This window comes from Heteronotia binoei, chromosome 21 (assembly GCF_032191835.1).
Source record: "Heteronotia binoei isolate CCM8104 ecotype False Entrance Well chromosome 21, APGP_CSIRO_Hbin_v1, whole genome shotgun sequence".
Taxonomy (NCBI): Eukaryota; Metazoa; Chordata; class Lepidosauria; order Squamata; family Gekkonidae; genus Heteronotia; species Heteronotia binoei.
Window position 1 is genome coordinate 177,670,636 of NC_083243.1, and position 15,771 is coordinate 177,686,406.

At 43.4% G+C, this 15,771-nt stretch overlaps 1 protein-coding gene across 1 annotated transcript in view; it reads right to left on the bottom strand.

Moving 5' to 3' along the window:
* Nucleotides 1-17: 17 nt before the first annotated feature.
* The window catches only part of ARPC2 (actin related protein 2/3 complex subunit 2), a 52,968-nt gene continuing 37,214 nt past the window's right edge, over nucleotides 18-15,771 (bottom strand). The window contains exons 4-10 of the mRNA XM_060261213.1: nucleotides 15,506-15,551; nucleotides 14,740-14,926; nucleotides 13,621-13,714; nucleotides 8,334-8,460; nucleotides 5,585-5,685; nucleotides 4,417-4,517; nucleotides 18-467 (exon numbers count right to left, since the gene is read on the bottom strand). Coding sequence (XP_060117196.1) covers nucleotides 443-467; nucleotides 4,417-4,517; nucleotides 5,585-5,685; nucleotides 8,334-8,460; nucleotides 13,621-13,714; nucleotides 14,740-14,926; nucleotides 15,506-15,551 — 681 coding nt within the window. The 3' untranslated portion in view covers nucleotides 18-442. The remainder of the gene's footprint in view (nucleotides 468-4,416; nucleotides 4,518-5,584; nucleotides 5,686-8,333; nucleotides 8,461-13,620; nucleotides 13,715-14,739; nucleotides 14,927-15,505; nucleotides 15,552-15,771) is intronic.

Consider the following 15,771-nt stretch of genomic DNA (forward strand, 5'->3'; position numbering starts at 1 on the left):
CTACTCATAAACCATGATTAAGATAGAAAGATCTCCTTTATTAATGAATCCCAACAATATTTCTTCAGATACAAGAGTTGTGAACTCAGATACTCAGAAGAAAAAAAAAACAAGTTAATATTGCATTATTCTCATAAGAAATACTGCAACTCATTACCGGTAAACGTAACTGCAAAGCAAAACAGCTTGAAAAAAGGGGGAAAAGGAAAGAAAGTAAAAGTTGATCAAAATGGAATTAAGGTTTGTTTTTTTGTTTGAACTATTAAGTCCTTGCAAGCACAGCTCGATTTTGCAGATCATTTCCCAAACTTGTGTAGAAAACAGAACCCAGTTGGATTTATTTCCTTAAGAGCCCGGAGGTGCAATGTTTAAAAGCTACGATTATCAGGTAGCAAGTGCTCCAGCCTTCTGCCAGATGTCTGACTCCACCTCTTTACAGCTGTTAGCGAGATGCAAAGGTCTTCCCCCTGGGAATAATTCAAAAGGTGTTCAGTAAAAAGGTTCTTTCTACTTTCTTGCTCATTTAGCACAGTGGCACCAAGTATTTCATCTTGCATTCACCTGTACCACCCTTCTCCCCCACCTCCCACATTTACAAATCCAAAGAATTCAAAGTGCAACTATTCATGCAAATAGGCCTCCATTACATGGACTCATTCTCTTGGAGAGCCGGTTTGGTGTAGTGGTGAAGTGTGCGGACTCTTATCTGGGAGAACCGGGTTTGATTCCCCACTCCTCCACTGGCTCCTGCTGGCATGGCCTTGGGTCAGCCATAGCTCTGGCAGAGGTTGTCCTTGGAAGGGCAGCTGCTGTGAGAGCCCTCTCCAGCCCCACCCACCTCACAGGGTGTCTGTTGTGGGGGAGGAAGGTAAAGGAGATTGTGAGCCGCTCTGAGACTCTTCGGAGTGGAGGGCGGGATATAAATCCAATATCATCATCATCTTCTTCTTCTTCTCTATCATGAGATTTAGTCTTCTGACTGCAGATTTCTAGGTGTACTTCCTGCCCACTTTCTCCAATCATATTTGCCTAGGAAAGTTCCATTTAATTCAGGATGCTTGCAGAAATCCATACCTTCCTCCTCAGCTAGTCTCTCCCTTGAGTCTTGGTCTACACAAGCAGCAAAATTAAGTGACAGAACGGATAGGGCTGCACCAGGTGGAAGGGGACACATTTTTAAACATTGCCTATGTAAAATCTCCCTCTGGGTGGGGGTGGGGGAAGCATATGCAGAGTGGTTTCACACTCTGCATACTGTGCTTGTTCTACACTTACAGGAAATCATTGCTGCGGGGGAATTTTGAGAAGTGTCATTCCCTACTTGTAATCAACCTTTCTGCTGCCCCTTCCTGCCGCATATGGTAGACCAGGCCTAAGTCTAGAACTTGCTCGTTTGCAAAACAAATACTGCAAGGTTGTGAGATGCTAGAACTAGGCAGAGAAACAAGCAGGTCTATCTTTGCTGAAAAGAGGTGTAACCATCCAAATTCATCCAATCCCTGCTCCCTAGCACAAGTAATCCCAAGGGTCCTCTTCCATCTCTGAAAATACACTTCCCCACTACACTAGATCAGAAACAATTTTCTCTACAACCCTGAAAGCATTTTTGTGTGTGAAGCAGGATTTCTTCCACACTTAGAGAGGTCCTCTCCAAAATGTACACATAAACACGCCAAGGAACTGGAGCCACTATCTTCCAACACTTGCTCAATCTACCACAAGAATCATGAACTCTCCACAGATTCACCAGCCATCTGTTAATGATCAGAACTCCCAAATCAGCCTTTTCCTTCCACCATCTATGAGATTCATCCACACCAATCCACTCTCCTCTAAATCTCAAGTCTGCTCCCACTGACCACTCCTTCCATGCACATCAGCCCCACTTAAGAGACCTGATCTTCCACATAGATACACAGACACCTCATGGTGCTGAGTAGGGATGGGCACGAACCAGGAAAATGGAGGTTCGTGGGGGTCTCACAAACCATGGTTTGTGAACTTCCACGATTTTTTCCGTTTCCGAAACTGGTTCAGGTTTATGGACAGGGGGCATTTTTAAATACCTCCCCTTCCATCCCGTCATTTGCCTTTCCTTCATTTGTGGAGGAGTGCTGCCAAGGTGGCATGACTCCAGAGAGGAAATGGGGGCATTTTAAAATGCCTCCCCTCCCCTAGTCATGCCGCCGCAGCTGTGGCATGCTTCCAGGAGTGAAGGGAAGGCAATTTTGCTTTCCCTCCATTTGTGAAGGCATGCTGAGACAGTGCAACTCCAGAGATGGCCACAAACCAAATAAACCAGCACAAAAACAATAATGGCTCACGGGTGGCTCATGAACTGGCCCGGTTTGTGATGAAGCCTGGTTCATAATTCAGTTCAAGTCCATCCCTAGTGCTGCGATTCGAACATGAGGACTAACTGGGAGACACAGGTTCAGAAGTCCCATTCTGCCATGGAAGCTGCTGAGTGACTTTAGGCCAGTCACTCTCACAGCCTAACATATCCTGCACAGTTGTTGAGAGAACAAAAACAGACTAGAGAATGATACTCATAAATTGCTCTGGATCCCCACATGGGAAGAAAAGCAAGGTACAGATGCCTAGAAAATAAAAATGATGCAACAAAATTCCATCATCTTTAAGGTGGCTCAAGACTTCTGTTAGTCTCCCAACTCTTGTGTGCCACCCCCTCTCCAAACAAAACACTCAATATCTATCCTCACCCCAACAGCTATATTCTTCCTCCTCTTCCATGGCTTCCCAATCACATTTCCCACCATGCACCCCGTTGCATGCACTTCAGCTCTTCCCTTCTGTGCTCCCTCCCCTCCAGTCCTTTATTCACTCTGATATCCCCACTGCTACACTCCCCATTTCCATCAGCATCTCCCCATCTCCGCACATAATGACTTCCTCCCTCCCTCCCCGCAAAGGACCACTTCTCCAGCATCATAATGGAGAAAGAGCAAGAGAAGCGGGCAGAGAAGGTGATAATGACAGTGGCTGGAGCAAAGGGGAGGGGGGAGGCCCAGCATAAATGTGTACTGACAAGGAGTTGGCAACTCCCCCTCTGATAGGAGGAGAGAGGGCAGCCTGGTCCAACTGAGAGAGGAAGGGGGGACTTTCCAGTGGTTATTTTCACTGCTCCTGCTGCCACCCCCCCTCCTTTTCCTTGTCTGCAGACTGGATAATAGACCTAGATGGGCTGGTTCTGTTCCCCGCTTGATACCCCAGGAATAAATCATACTAGACCTAAAGGCTGCCTAAGACAGACCTTGAGCTACTTTGAGAAAATAAACAGCCCTTTAAGAAATGACATTTCTGTTGAATTCTGGGCAAAGGTCAACCATTCCTCCATGCAAATCAGAAGCAATCTAAAAATTGGGATTTATTTTTTTTTAGCCTTTGGGACTAATTACACCAGCCTGTTGGGCTCACAACCACTCCTCACCACCCTCCCCAAAACCAGAAACGGAAGACTTTCCCACCTTATTGTATGTATTTCAGCAGCTCAGACTGTCTTCCAGGTCACCAGAGTAAGAACAGTCAGTCTGTTCTTACTCAGACATATAACATCCCAGCCAGAGAGTGGGTCTTGTGCCACACAAACTAGCAGCATTGGAAGTATGAAGTGGCCCATTAGAGGCTGCACTAACTCAAGTCACTGGAGGACTGACTTTACTAAGGCTTTGGAGTAAGACACAGACTCATGAGGTGCCTGATGCGTGGTTAAAGGCACCAGAGCTTTACTACCTCAAATTCCAGGCCACCATTTATTCCAAGTAAAGGACTTTTTTGAAGTATAGAAGTAAAGGTAGTCCCCTGGGCAAGCACTGAGTTGCTACCAACCCAGGGGGATGACATCACATCGTGATGTTTTCTTGGCAGACTTTTTACAGGGTTGTTTGCCATGGCCGTCCCCGGTCATCTACACTTCCCCCCCTCCCCCCAGTAAGCGGGGTACTCAGTAAACCGATCTTGGAAGGATGGGAGACTGAGTCAACCTGAACCCAGCTTCCGCCATGATCGAACTCAGGTCGTGAGCACAGCTTGGACTGCAAGTACTGCAGCTTTACCACTTTGCATCACAGAGCTCTAAAGGTAAGTCCCCTGTGCAAGCACCAGTTGTTTCCGACTCTGGGGTGATGTTGCTTTCACAACGTTTTTGTGGCAGACTTTTTAACGGGGTGGTTTGCCATTGCCTTCCCCAGACACCTACACTTTCCCCCCAGCAAGCTGGGCACTCATTTTACCGACCTCGGAAGGATCAACCCTGTTATCAGTTGTCACTAGTTTTGACAGCAATACTTAATTCTCCAGTGTATTCTGTCCTTCCAAGTCTACACTATAACAAGTGCAGAAAAGAACTGAAAAGCCACAAAGCAAAAGGAAGAAAGCTGTCCCTTTGATACTCACGTGATTGTTTTCATTTCCTTCTTTTCTGCATCTGGCCGGGCACGGTTCAGCACTTTGAGGAAGTCTGAGGTTTTTGCTCTCATGCGCGTGTGAATGTAAGCCTGTGTTTTATTTTTAGAAAGAGAAAAAATGCAGCTGAAAGCTCTCAGAACTCTGAAGCTCTTATTTTATCTAGCCACTCTAAAATCACAACCAATACCAAAGATCTGCACAACAGCCGGCAGAGAGTCAATGCACAGAAGTAAGAAACACTGGCAGTCCTTTACAATCCAAGTGCACCTTTTGGCCTAATCCATCACACTATTTACATTCCGCCAAACTAGAAAGGGAAACACAGAAACGAAAGGTGCAAGATGCTATGGCAAGGGACATACTCTATAACTCCTGGTCTTCTTATCAGCGGGATAGTAAAACTGGAAACAGGAATCACAGAGCGTTTTCGCACTGACATTACTCGGGAGCGACGTCCCTCTTCACCGTGCAGCGTCTGCGCGGATTTCGCACTAATTGCTCCGCAGAACCCGGAAGAGCCGCAAAGTCCCGCGGCTTTTGCGTTGCAAATGTAAACTGGTTTTTGGCCAGTTTACATTTGCGACACAAAAGCCGCGGGACTTTGCGGCTCTTCCGGGTTCTGCGGAGCAATTAGTGCGAAATCCACGCAGACGCTGCGCGGTGAAGAGGGACGTCGCTCCCGAGTAAGGTCAGTGCGAAAACGCCCATAGTTAAACTTATTCTCTCTTCCTGGTGGGTTGAAAGTTGCATGGCATTGTTTTGCACAAAGTTTTCTGCACTGCATCCCATAATTTACCACTGCTGATGCACCACTTACGGGCATCTGTTCAAAAGCCTCTGGCTCACTGAAGATGTACAATTGTTTGAGTTAAAGGACAAAAGCCACTTGCCACCAGTTTCCCCAGCCAAATATTTTTTTGGGGGGGAAGACCAAGGTGTGGGAGCGGCAGGAGAAAATTCCCCCGATGTAAGCTTCGTGGACACAAGGGCAAGAATACGGCAGGTCAATGTTACGAAGCCGTTTTATGCATATGAAGGAAGGAAGAAGTTCTAAATGTCAAACCCCTTGAAATAGCATCTTCTTCCCCCAAACGTTACTGGATTCCTCAACTCCACTAGGAATCAACAGGGCCCTTTATTTATGCCCTCCGTGTACCTTGGAGCATTTGATGTGATAGTGCAGGTAGTCCCGGAATGTGTGAATCAGATTGATGGTGTTGTCTCTGGCAGCGGCATTGGTGTGGCGGGGGAACAGCACTGCAAAGAAGACAAAAAGAATACTCATTCCACACCAATCGCCACAAGGCTATGTGAGACAAAGGTCCGCCCCCCCCCCCCTCCAAACAGCAGCAAAACAGAATTGATGTGAGGTCTGCGATAATCTTAAGTCTCCCTGCAATGCTAGCGCATAGACTGACTCTGCCTCAGAGCGATGATGGCACAGCTTTTCTATTCATTCCCTGAACGTCATCCGATAAAATATTACTCTTATCTGGATCCTCCGTGAAGAATTTTCTTTTAACATACCTTGGAAGAACTTCTTGGTAGCCGTCATGCTAGTGCTATACAAAAATATCAAAAATATTGTGCAAGACACACAATAGAAGCCGCCAATTAAGATACTGAAATGGGCGTTTGAGAGAGGACTTGGCTGGAATTTTCAGCTGGCTTACGAGGAAGCTGCAGGAACAGCGGAACGCAATCAAAGCCGGAGTTTGCGTGAAGGCAAGAATTTTTCCTTCAGAAGCCAACAAGCAACGGAGGGACTCGTGTGGAACTTTATTGTTGAGTCTTAGTACTCTGTTTGGAAAATTAAGAGACTGTGAGGGGTCCTCCCTGAAACACTGTATTTGAGACTCTTGTTTGGCTTTAATTTCTGTTTGTATGAATGTACGCCTACTTTTGTAGGCTGTTCATTATATGACACAATACAATTTACTTAATTTTGTATAAACTATTCAAGAGTGTGTGTCTTGCACAATATCTTTGTATTCCATATATTGTGCTGCCATTGTTCTTTTGCATTGTCATTCCAGCGCTGTCAGACAACTAGAGAAAGCAAAACGTGTAGCCGCGCTGGCACAAAGTCTCCTGAACAAAGAAGAGGTATTACGCTGCCTCTTAATCAACTATGGCGTGAATGTCATTCTCGCTAACTCAACGCCAGGAAGTGGTCCTCACGAGGATCTAGTTATGTCAATGGTATCGCTCCCTAGCTGCTATGTGTTGAAGTTCCTCTTGGCGAGCAGACACTGCCTCCGGGGTTCATCCCAAGAACGTGTAGCAATGATGCCTGAACAATGAGATCTACAATCATGGAGCAGCTGGGAAAAGATAACAGGATGGAGTTTCTCATCCTCTTCTCGTTGCAGAAAAGCTCTCAGGGGAAGGCATGTCTCATGAGCACTCCACAGCTGAGCGATAGTTCTTACATAACCAGGAGCCTGTTTCAGCAGAGCTTCCTTTATTCCACTGTTTCAAGGCTGGAATCCTTTGGCTGAACAGCTGTGCATATGGAGCATCTGTGGTTATTAGCCACAAGGTATAGAGGGAACACTATGTCTGGCACAGTGATGCTCTGTACTCTTGGTGCTTAGGGGGCAGCAGTGGAAGGGCTCCTAGAGTTCTGGCCCTGCTGGTGGACCTCCTGGTGGCACTTGGGTTTTGGTCATTGTGCGACACTGAGTGTCGGGCTGGATGGGCCACTGGTCTGATCCAACGTGGCTTCTCTTATGTTTAGTAGTTAGATGAGGTTGCCTGTGATTCAAAATACTTTACTGTGGTTGGGGAACAGCAATAGGTTTACACCTTTCAATTCCTTGCTTTAGAACAAATGTTGCTTTTTCCAAGGGCCTGTTTCACAGCAGAACTAGGAGGTCTGAGCTCACATCTGGCCACTGGGAAAATAACACAGGGGTAGCACGCCAAGTTCTAGGTGTATCCTTCAGCAAAATCTCAGAACAATCTGAACCACACATGAGGGTAATTCAGCTCAGCATCCAGAATGGTTTACACCCATGTGTATATATACTTGGAGAAATTTAACTACAAGGATCTTGATCACAATGAATTCAAATATTGGCAATTAATGGAAAAAGGTAGAGCAGGCAGCAGCCACAGCCGCCAATGCTTCCTAAGGGTTACCTTGTGTCCCTATATAAGCAACGTTTCAGAATCTGCATGTTTTCAGAAGAGGACAAAAGTGATGATTTAATGTACTTCCCAATACCTCCTTCAGGACCAAGACAGTCGTTCCTTGAACAGCAGTTTGTTGAGCATTAAAAGGCACACTGCAACCATCCCATGACACAGGGTCACAGCTTATTTGTATATGTTAGTGACACCCTGAATCAGCTTTTAAAATAATTAAGCTAGCAATCACAAGCAATGAACTGGAAACTTCATGACTTCTGGATGCTGCGATTTTAGCACATATACGGCTACCATATCTGTCTTCACCAGCTACTCCAGATTAACACATTTTCCCCCATTTCCTCATAAATCAACCATGACTTTCCAGATAGAGTTCTTCAAAAGCAGTCTGGAGAATGCACATCACCTATCACGGCTCTAAGCAATTTTATTCTATTTTTTTTTTGGGGGGGGGGGGCCCTCCTTTGGCAAATGGGTCTCTGGCAGTTTTAACTTCTACTGTTCTGTATTAACTATTCATTCTTTGGTATATTTAATATGCTGTCAAACTGATTTAAGCAACCCCGTTTAATGAAAATTGCGGCTTACCATTTTTTATAAATAAACTGAGAGCCATTTTCACTGCTCTGCTGGGCTCTTGAAATACTGAAACTAGATTTGCAAAGAAGTCGTCTCATGCATTTCAGAACCAGGATTTTGAGGAGGGAAACAGCTATCAAAGCTTTGCCAAGCTGAGCGCATTACCCACTCACCGAAGGTGATGTATCCGATGTTGTCTCCTACTGCTGCATCGGTATCTTTGAGTTCCAAGGGAGGCTCCCTGTGGCTGAAGAGAACCTGGGGGGCTGTGTGGCTAGCACGACGACCCTCCTTAAACTCCTGGGAAATGGCAAAACAAAACTATCATTAGCCAGAAACCAAAATGAACAGGCACTCCTTTCTGAAGAGGGGTAAGATCAGCCTCCTTTCAGGAAATGCAAACACCTCATATCAAGGAATTCTGATCTCCACACACTACGGCTGTAATTTCTACAGAGAGACAGGAGAGACAGTTTGGTGTAGTGGTTAAGTGTGCGGACTCTTATCTGGGAGAACCGGGTTTGATTCCCCACTCCTCCACTTGCACCTGCTGGCATGGCCTTGGGTCAGCCATAGCCCTGGCAGAGGTTGTCCTTGAAAGGGCAGCTGCTGTGAGAGCCCTCTCCAGCCCCACCCACCTCACAGGGTGTCTTTTGTGGGGGAGGAAGGTAAAGGAGATTGTGAGCCGCTCTGAGACTCTTCAGAGTGGAGGGCGGGATATAAATCCAATATCATCATCATCTTCTTCTTCTTCTTCTAGGCTTCCATCATATTTATTTTTTTCTGGTTTTAGCAAGTTTTATTAAGTTTAAATGAGGGAGGGGGAGAGAATAGAGGGAAAATGCAGCGGAAAAAAACCAAATCAGCTTACAATTATTTCTACTATAAAAGAAAATACAGAGTTCATTATACCTGAAAGCATCCCAATTTTACCTAATTACCATTAAATTCTACAAACATTTTGTGACCTTTTATGATTTTATATAAAACTACTACTTTGCAAAAATACCTACTAATAACTTCTCAATTAGTATCTATCATGTTACAAATCAGATTCATATATTCTTAATACCTACAATGAGAGAAAAAAGAAAAAAAAAGAAAGGTGAAGGAGGGAAACAAACAGGAAATCTTAGTCTACCAGACAACCTTATTTACTACCGAAAGAAAAACAAGCCTACACTATAACACAGCCTCAGCTAAATTCCTTTGTCTACGTTGATGGAAGGAAGTTTCAAGATTAGGGATGAAAGCAGATCTTTCAAGTTATAAAGTTCATGTATTCTCTAAGCTGTTATGAACTAAAAGAAATAAGATATATGCGTAAAAAGTAATACAAATTGTTTAAAAATTATTAGAAACAGTATATACCTAAATATCTTGTTATATAGAAAAGAGGGAGTATGAACTAGGAATCTTAGTCTGCCAGGCAAGCTTATTTATTGCCAAAAAGAAAACAACACATCATTATAACACAGCCTCAACTAAATTACTTGTCTAAGTTGATGGAAGGGAGTTTCAAAGTTAGGAATAGAAAACAAATAATCCAAATTACAAAATTCATATATACTCTAAGTTATTATAGGTTGATAAAAATAAGAGATGTATTTTAAAAATTGTTTTAAGAACACTTATTAAATGTTTCCTGGAACTTTAAAATCACCAATTTCTAAACCCAAGCAGATTTGGCATTCAATTTAAGCAATAACAATCCACGTAAAAATAAAAATCCAGTTTTAAATTTACAATCCACATAATAAAAAAATTCTGTTTTAAATTTCAGCTTTTGTTTATAATAAAAATAAAGTCCTAAAAATCAAAATTCCCATTCCAAAGTATTACGCCAGCTCCACCATATTATACCGATATTAGCTCAATAAAAACAAAGTCTTCTTAAAAGCCTTCCAGATTTTAATTCTCTTTGATCTTACCAGTTCCATTGTATTATATCGATGTTAACCAAATAAAAAATTAAAATTTACAGTCCCTTCTTCTTAAAAGTCTTCCAAGTTTTGATTCTCTTGAAGTTTGCCATGGACCTGTAGATTTTTATTGAATCCGCAAACTTTCCCCTTGGATAACTCATGAGTTCTACAGGAAATGTTAGAGCCAAATCAAAGTCACTCCCCCTTTTGTTATTCTTAGCAGATTGTAGTTTCCGTTTCTCCTGCGAAAGTGCGTATGCCGCCTTCGTCTTGAATTCACAGGACATTTTCAGGCACTTGTCTATTCACTTTTCCAGACTCATTAGAGGAATCTTGAACACCTTGATATAGCTGCTCCTGTATATTTTCAGCTTCATTACATTTCTCAAAAAGCTTCGGCACCCGGTCTGTTATCAACTTTGCTAAAAGACCAATTCCCTGCTGTATAGAAGATATGGTACCCAAAAAATCCTTTTGATCCTGTTTCCGCTTGGTGCGCCATCTTCTCCACAATATAGTTCAGTCCAGTAGTAAAAACTGGGGAATAACTCAAAATCCCTATTAACAAATCCTCCAGATCTCCATTTGAAAAAAATTATTTTTCTCTTAAATTCCAATTAAAATCCCAATAAAGTCCCAATAAAACATCAGATAAGTCTCTCTGATTTAAAGTCACATTCAGCCTTTGAGTTGTAACATAGCATGTTAACAGTCCAATTAATACTTGTTTAATTTTAAACCAGATTCATCCAAAAATATATATTCAGTCCAACTCATGCTGTTTGAGACAATAACAATTGTTATGTTTGTTCTTTTTTGTTTAGAAGCTGCTCTCGTGAGGGGAGGGTCTTAACCTCTTCCCCTCCTTCTGAACAGTCAAGTTGGGTTTTATAGTAGGAATTTAGCTAATCAGTAACGTTCCAAAATAAACTTATGTGCAAGGCATAAACTTATGTGCAAGGCATAGTTTCGTTAGTTAAAACAGAAAAAAGACACATCGTGAAATCACTAGGATAGGAGAGTGGGTGGGCATTCACCTCTTGGTGCCATCAAAACGATGATCGTTATGGTGGAGTATTGGAGCGACAGGCGGCTCAGGAACCGGCCGCTGCTGATTTTCCAAGCCCCTGTTGAATTCCCTGCTGTCAGGGAACCCTTGCCTGGGACCTCCACAAATGGGGAACCCCTCCTATCACGCAATTTGGGGGAGGGGGGTGCTGGAGACGAGCTCTGCGAACCGCCGCCAATGACGAGGCACCAAAACCCAAAAGTCCAAAAATGCCGCTTCCATCTTATTTCATAGTGACAACCAAAACCATCTGGTATTGTCTACTTCAGGAACTCTTCCTCAGAAAAATAAATAATATTTCTACCGTACTGGAGGATTTGAGTCATGTACTGCCCTGAATGTGGATCAAGATATGTACTGCCTCCCAACTCCCAACTTAGATTTTATGACTAACATACAGCCACCCCCACTCCCAATTTGGACAGAGACTGCAGTGTCTTTCATCCCTTTTCTCCTGGATCATTTTCATAACAGAAAGGAAACCTGATATACACAAACACTGCTTATTATCACTTCAAATTTAAAAAAAAAAAGATACACTGGAAGTTCTGTTCATGGATCTCCCATGTTATATATTTCAGTCTCCAATGTTAAGATTCCCTTTATATCAAGGGGAGATCAAAGCATGCATTTAGCTGTGTCCCACAATGCTCTAGAAATGTCTGCCAGATCTTGGAACAAAAGAAACTCAGCCTATTGACAGTCTGGTTCCGCAGAAGTACTCACTTCACCCTCAGGCTTCTACTTTCCCCAGCTCAACTGATCAATTCCTCACCAGTTGCCGCACGGCTGTATTTTGACCTGCAGCTCCCTCCAATTCCCCCATGGCTTCTTGATCTTGTTTTTTAGATATCAGGAAGCCGTGGGGGACATTGGAAGGAGCTGCTAGTCAAAATGCAGCCACACAGCAACTGGCGGAGAATCGATCAGTTGAGCTGCGGAAAGCAGAAGCCTGAGGGCAGAGTGACTGCTCCTGGAGAATCAGTCTCATCAAATTTGTGCTTGTGGTATTACTTAACACCTAAAAATGAAACAAGGCAGAATAATTTAAGTTATTTGACTGGTTAGTCAACTGCAGTTTTTGCCATGAGCAGAGCAGTTCAGGAAGTTAATGTTAACCTCGACATGTTTAATAGAGCAAGCTGATGTGACTCAGAATGGTAACACCTGTGGCTTGGAGGAAAAAGTTCTTTTAGCACATATTTCAGAAGGCAGCGTTATGTATCAAAGTTTTTGGCTCGTTCTTAACATTTCTTTTATTAATTGTCTCCCCACTTTCACCTTTTCATTCAGCTTTAAATGCTGCTTCTGGTCTAACAGTATTTGCTTTCTCTCCATTGCGGTCTCCTTTTCCACCTTAAAGTTCTTGCCCTTGAATTGATGCCATTTGTCTCTTCTGTCTTGCTATGCTCCCACCTGTTCCTTTTGATGCTAATTTTTCAGCATCATTTCATTTCAAGAAATGAGGTTCTCGTCAATCTGGAAACCCCACCCTCTGATCTGGAAGCCTTTTCTTCAACACCTACTGTGTGAGAACTCTGCGGATACACTCTGCATCTTTCAACGGCCCTTTCATCAGTTCTTACGGGCTGTGTCCCAATGCTGAAAGCAGATGCTGAATGTGAGCTTTTACAAAAATTTTACAATGGCTTTTATAAAAGTACAACATGGCTTTTACAAAATTAAAATGTACTTTTAAGTTAAGCCTAGTCTTCTTTCCTTTGCTGGTTCCTATATGTAAAACACCTTCCTAAAGGTCAACAGGCTATAAGATAACCTATATAATCTAGTATGGTAAAACCTACTAAGTGTTTTATAAGATTCTTTGTATAACACTTAGTGACTGTAGGTGCTTAATATAATCTCTCTCTCTCGGCTTGACTTCGCGAACGAAGATTTAAGAAGGGTGCAGTAGTCCACGTCTGCTGCAGGCTCGCTGGTGGCTGACAAGACCAATGCGGGACAGGCAGATCCGGCCACAGTGGCTGCAGGGAAAAGTCTGATTTGGGGTTGGTGCTGTAGCAGTGCGATTCTTCCTCAATCTCCTTTTGTCCTCAAGACCAGCTATGCGTGCGTTCTCAAAGGAAGAGACAGCCTGGTGGATGGTGTGCCTCCATGCTTTGCGATCTGAGGCTAGGTCAGACCACTGGTGATGGTTGATGCGACAGGTGCCAAGGGATTTCTTCAAGGAGTCCTTGTACCTCTTCTTTGGTGCCCCTCTATTTCGATGGCCAGTGGAAAGTTCGCCATACAGAGCAATCTTGGGAAGGCGGTGGTTTTCCATCCTAGAAATATGCCCTGCCCAGCTTAATATAATATTCTTACCAGAAACACAAATGCCTCAAAGCATCAGCAGATCTCAATACCTATTTGTGGAATTACTTCACTTCAAAGGTACACTGGTACTCCCGGAACAAAAATTCCTGTTATAATCACTAAAACTATATGGAGTATTAACTGTCATACCTGCATGAACACCTTTCCAATCACTACGTCATCATCATCCTTAAATACCGTGCTGAAAACAACTGTGACACGGTCTTTCTTTGATTCAACATACCTAGAAAGAAGGAAGAAAGGAGGACACCGTAAGAGTTCCAAATCTTCATTGCAGGGAATCTAAAAGGATACTGGATTTTAAAGGTTTGCTATGCATCAACTAGATAAAAAAAACCCCAAACCCCATGACTCTGTTCCTTACCATTTCAATTCTCAACCCACAAAAGCTTGTGGTAATAGAGATCCCCCCAGTCCACAAGATCAGCTGCTGTACTCAGCATACCATTCAAAGTTGCCTCCACGTGACAGCTACTGTATGCGCATAGGCCTCATACCTCTTTCTGGGAGAAGCAAAGTCTTAACTATAATTTACACCTTTAGCATAAAAAGTGGATCACAGTTTGAACCTGCAGTCTTATACCCACAAGGATTGTTTCGATAAGTCTTATGAGTGGTCTAAATGATGGGATGCCTGCATGTTTACAAAATAGACTTCAAGTGTAGTAAGCCATGGGTCATAGCAGTTAACAGAGTTGAACTACATCCAGGGACACCTGGGCTGAAATGCCAACTTTGATGTGAAGCTCCTCGGTGGCCTTGGGCCAGTCATCCTCTTCAAGGGCAAGCTATCTTACAGCGTTGTTGGAATCATAAAATGCAAGAAGGGTTGCCTTGGCTACTTTGGAGGAAACAGGAAAAGTGCCAAAACCTGTCTATAGCGATTGATCACTGGTGTGCTGTAGTGTGTGTGATACAATGGTTAGACTAGGATGTTGATGATCCAGGTTCAAATCCCCACTCCTCTGTCGAAGCGCACTGGGTGGCTTTGGGTTTGTCACACACTCTTCCTAACATACCTCGCAGAATTGCTGTGAGGATGCAACAGGACAGAGGAGAATGATATAAGCCTCTTTTCATACCCACCAGGGGGAAAAATCAGCATATACTTGCAGTAAATACATATATTAAAGAACTTGTCGCCAACAAACAGCAATATATGTAGCTACTGTTTTGGACATATTGTAATAAGGCTGTAATCAAAACCGATGCTGGGACGAAGCAGATGAAAGACCAATTATTTCTTACATTGTCTCATCATCCCGGTAATGGATAACTGCTCTCTTCTCCCCATCTTTTCCTTCTTCCTGGAATTTGAAATACTTCTCAAAGACCGAGGCAAAGCAGTTCCGTTTCAGCATGCCCGCTTGGTGCACAATAGAGTCTTTGGCAGCAGGAAGGTTCTCCAAGTCATATAGCAAAGATACATTATAACCTAGGAGGAGGAAATAACATAGTCCTTGCAACTTTCCCCTCTCTCTGACCGGTCACCACTTCTGGAGACCAAAATATCCCATGAGATCAGTCAACCATAATTTTTTCCCATATTCCTAGTGGCCAGACATTCATATCAACTGCTTGAAATCAACATGTTCCCCCTATACAATTTCTGTTCCTTTCCCCAATATGGAGTGCAAGTTCCTACTCTTATTTTGTAACTGAGTGGGAAGCAGCACTGTCACAGGTAACCATGGTTTTCTGGGCTTCTGAGTGCCTGTCAGTCTCTTTACACAGAACAAAGAATCCCTGACTAGAAGAGCGGGGGCTTGCTTGGGGGCGGATCCAGAATCATAGTTTGTGCTGCTGAGAAATACAGCTCTGATGTTCTCAGCTCTCTGTGCAGAACACTGGAAGGGGGGATGCTTTTATGCAGCACTGTGACAAGGCGATCCCAACTGCTAGCTGGCTTGAAAATGTAAAGGGTAATTTTTCTTTTTTGAAAAGCAGGGGGATAATTACATTGGAACGGCAAAAAAGAACAAGTAGCAGAGCACAAATTGTAACAGAGGCTTACCAGACTCTGGAGTTACCAAGTAGTTTCCATACACTCTCTTCAACAACTGGGAAAAAAAGAAAAGAATTGCTGAACTTAATTATTCTTCCCATCTGCTTTCCTCGGCCCCTTCCGACCCTTCCCTTATGGCATTGCCTTGAACAGCCTTAAACCTTGTCTAGTTACTGCAAACGTGCAAGATGGTTTTCGGAGACCCAAAACCTTTTCTGGCACCTCAAGTTGCAATTGCAGAAATGAAGGTACTGTGCAACACTGACAAAAAAAGA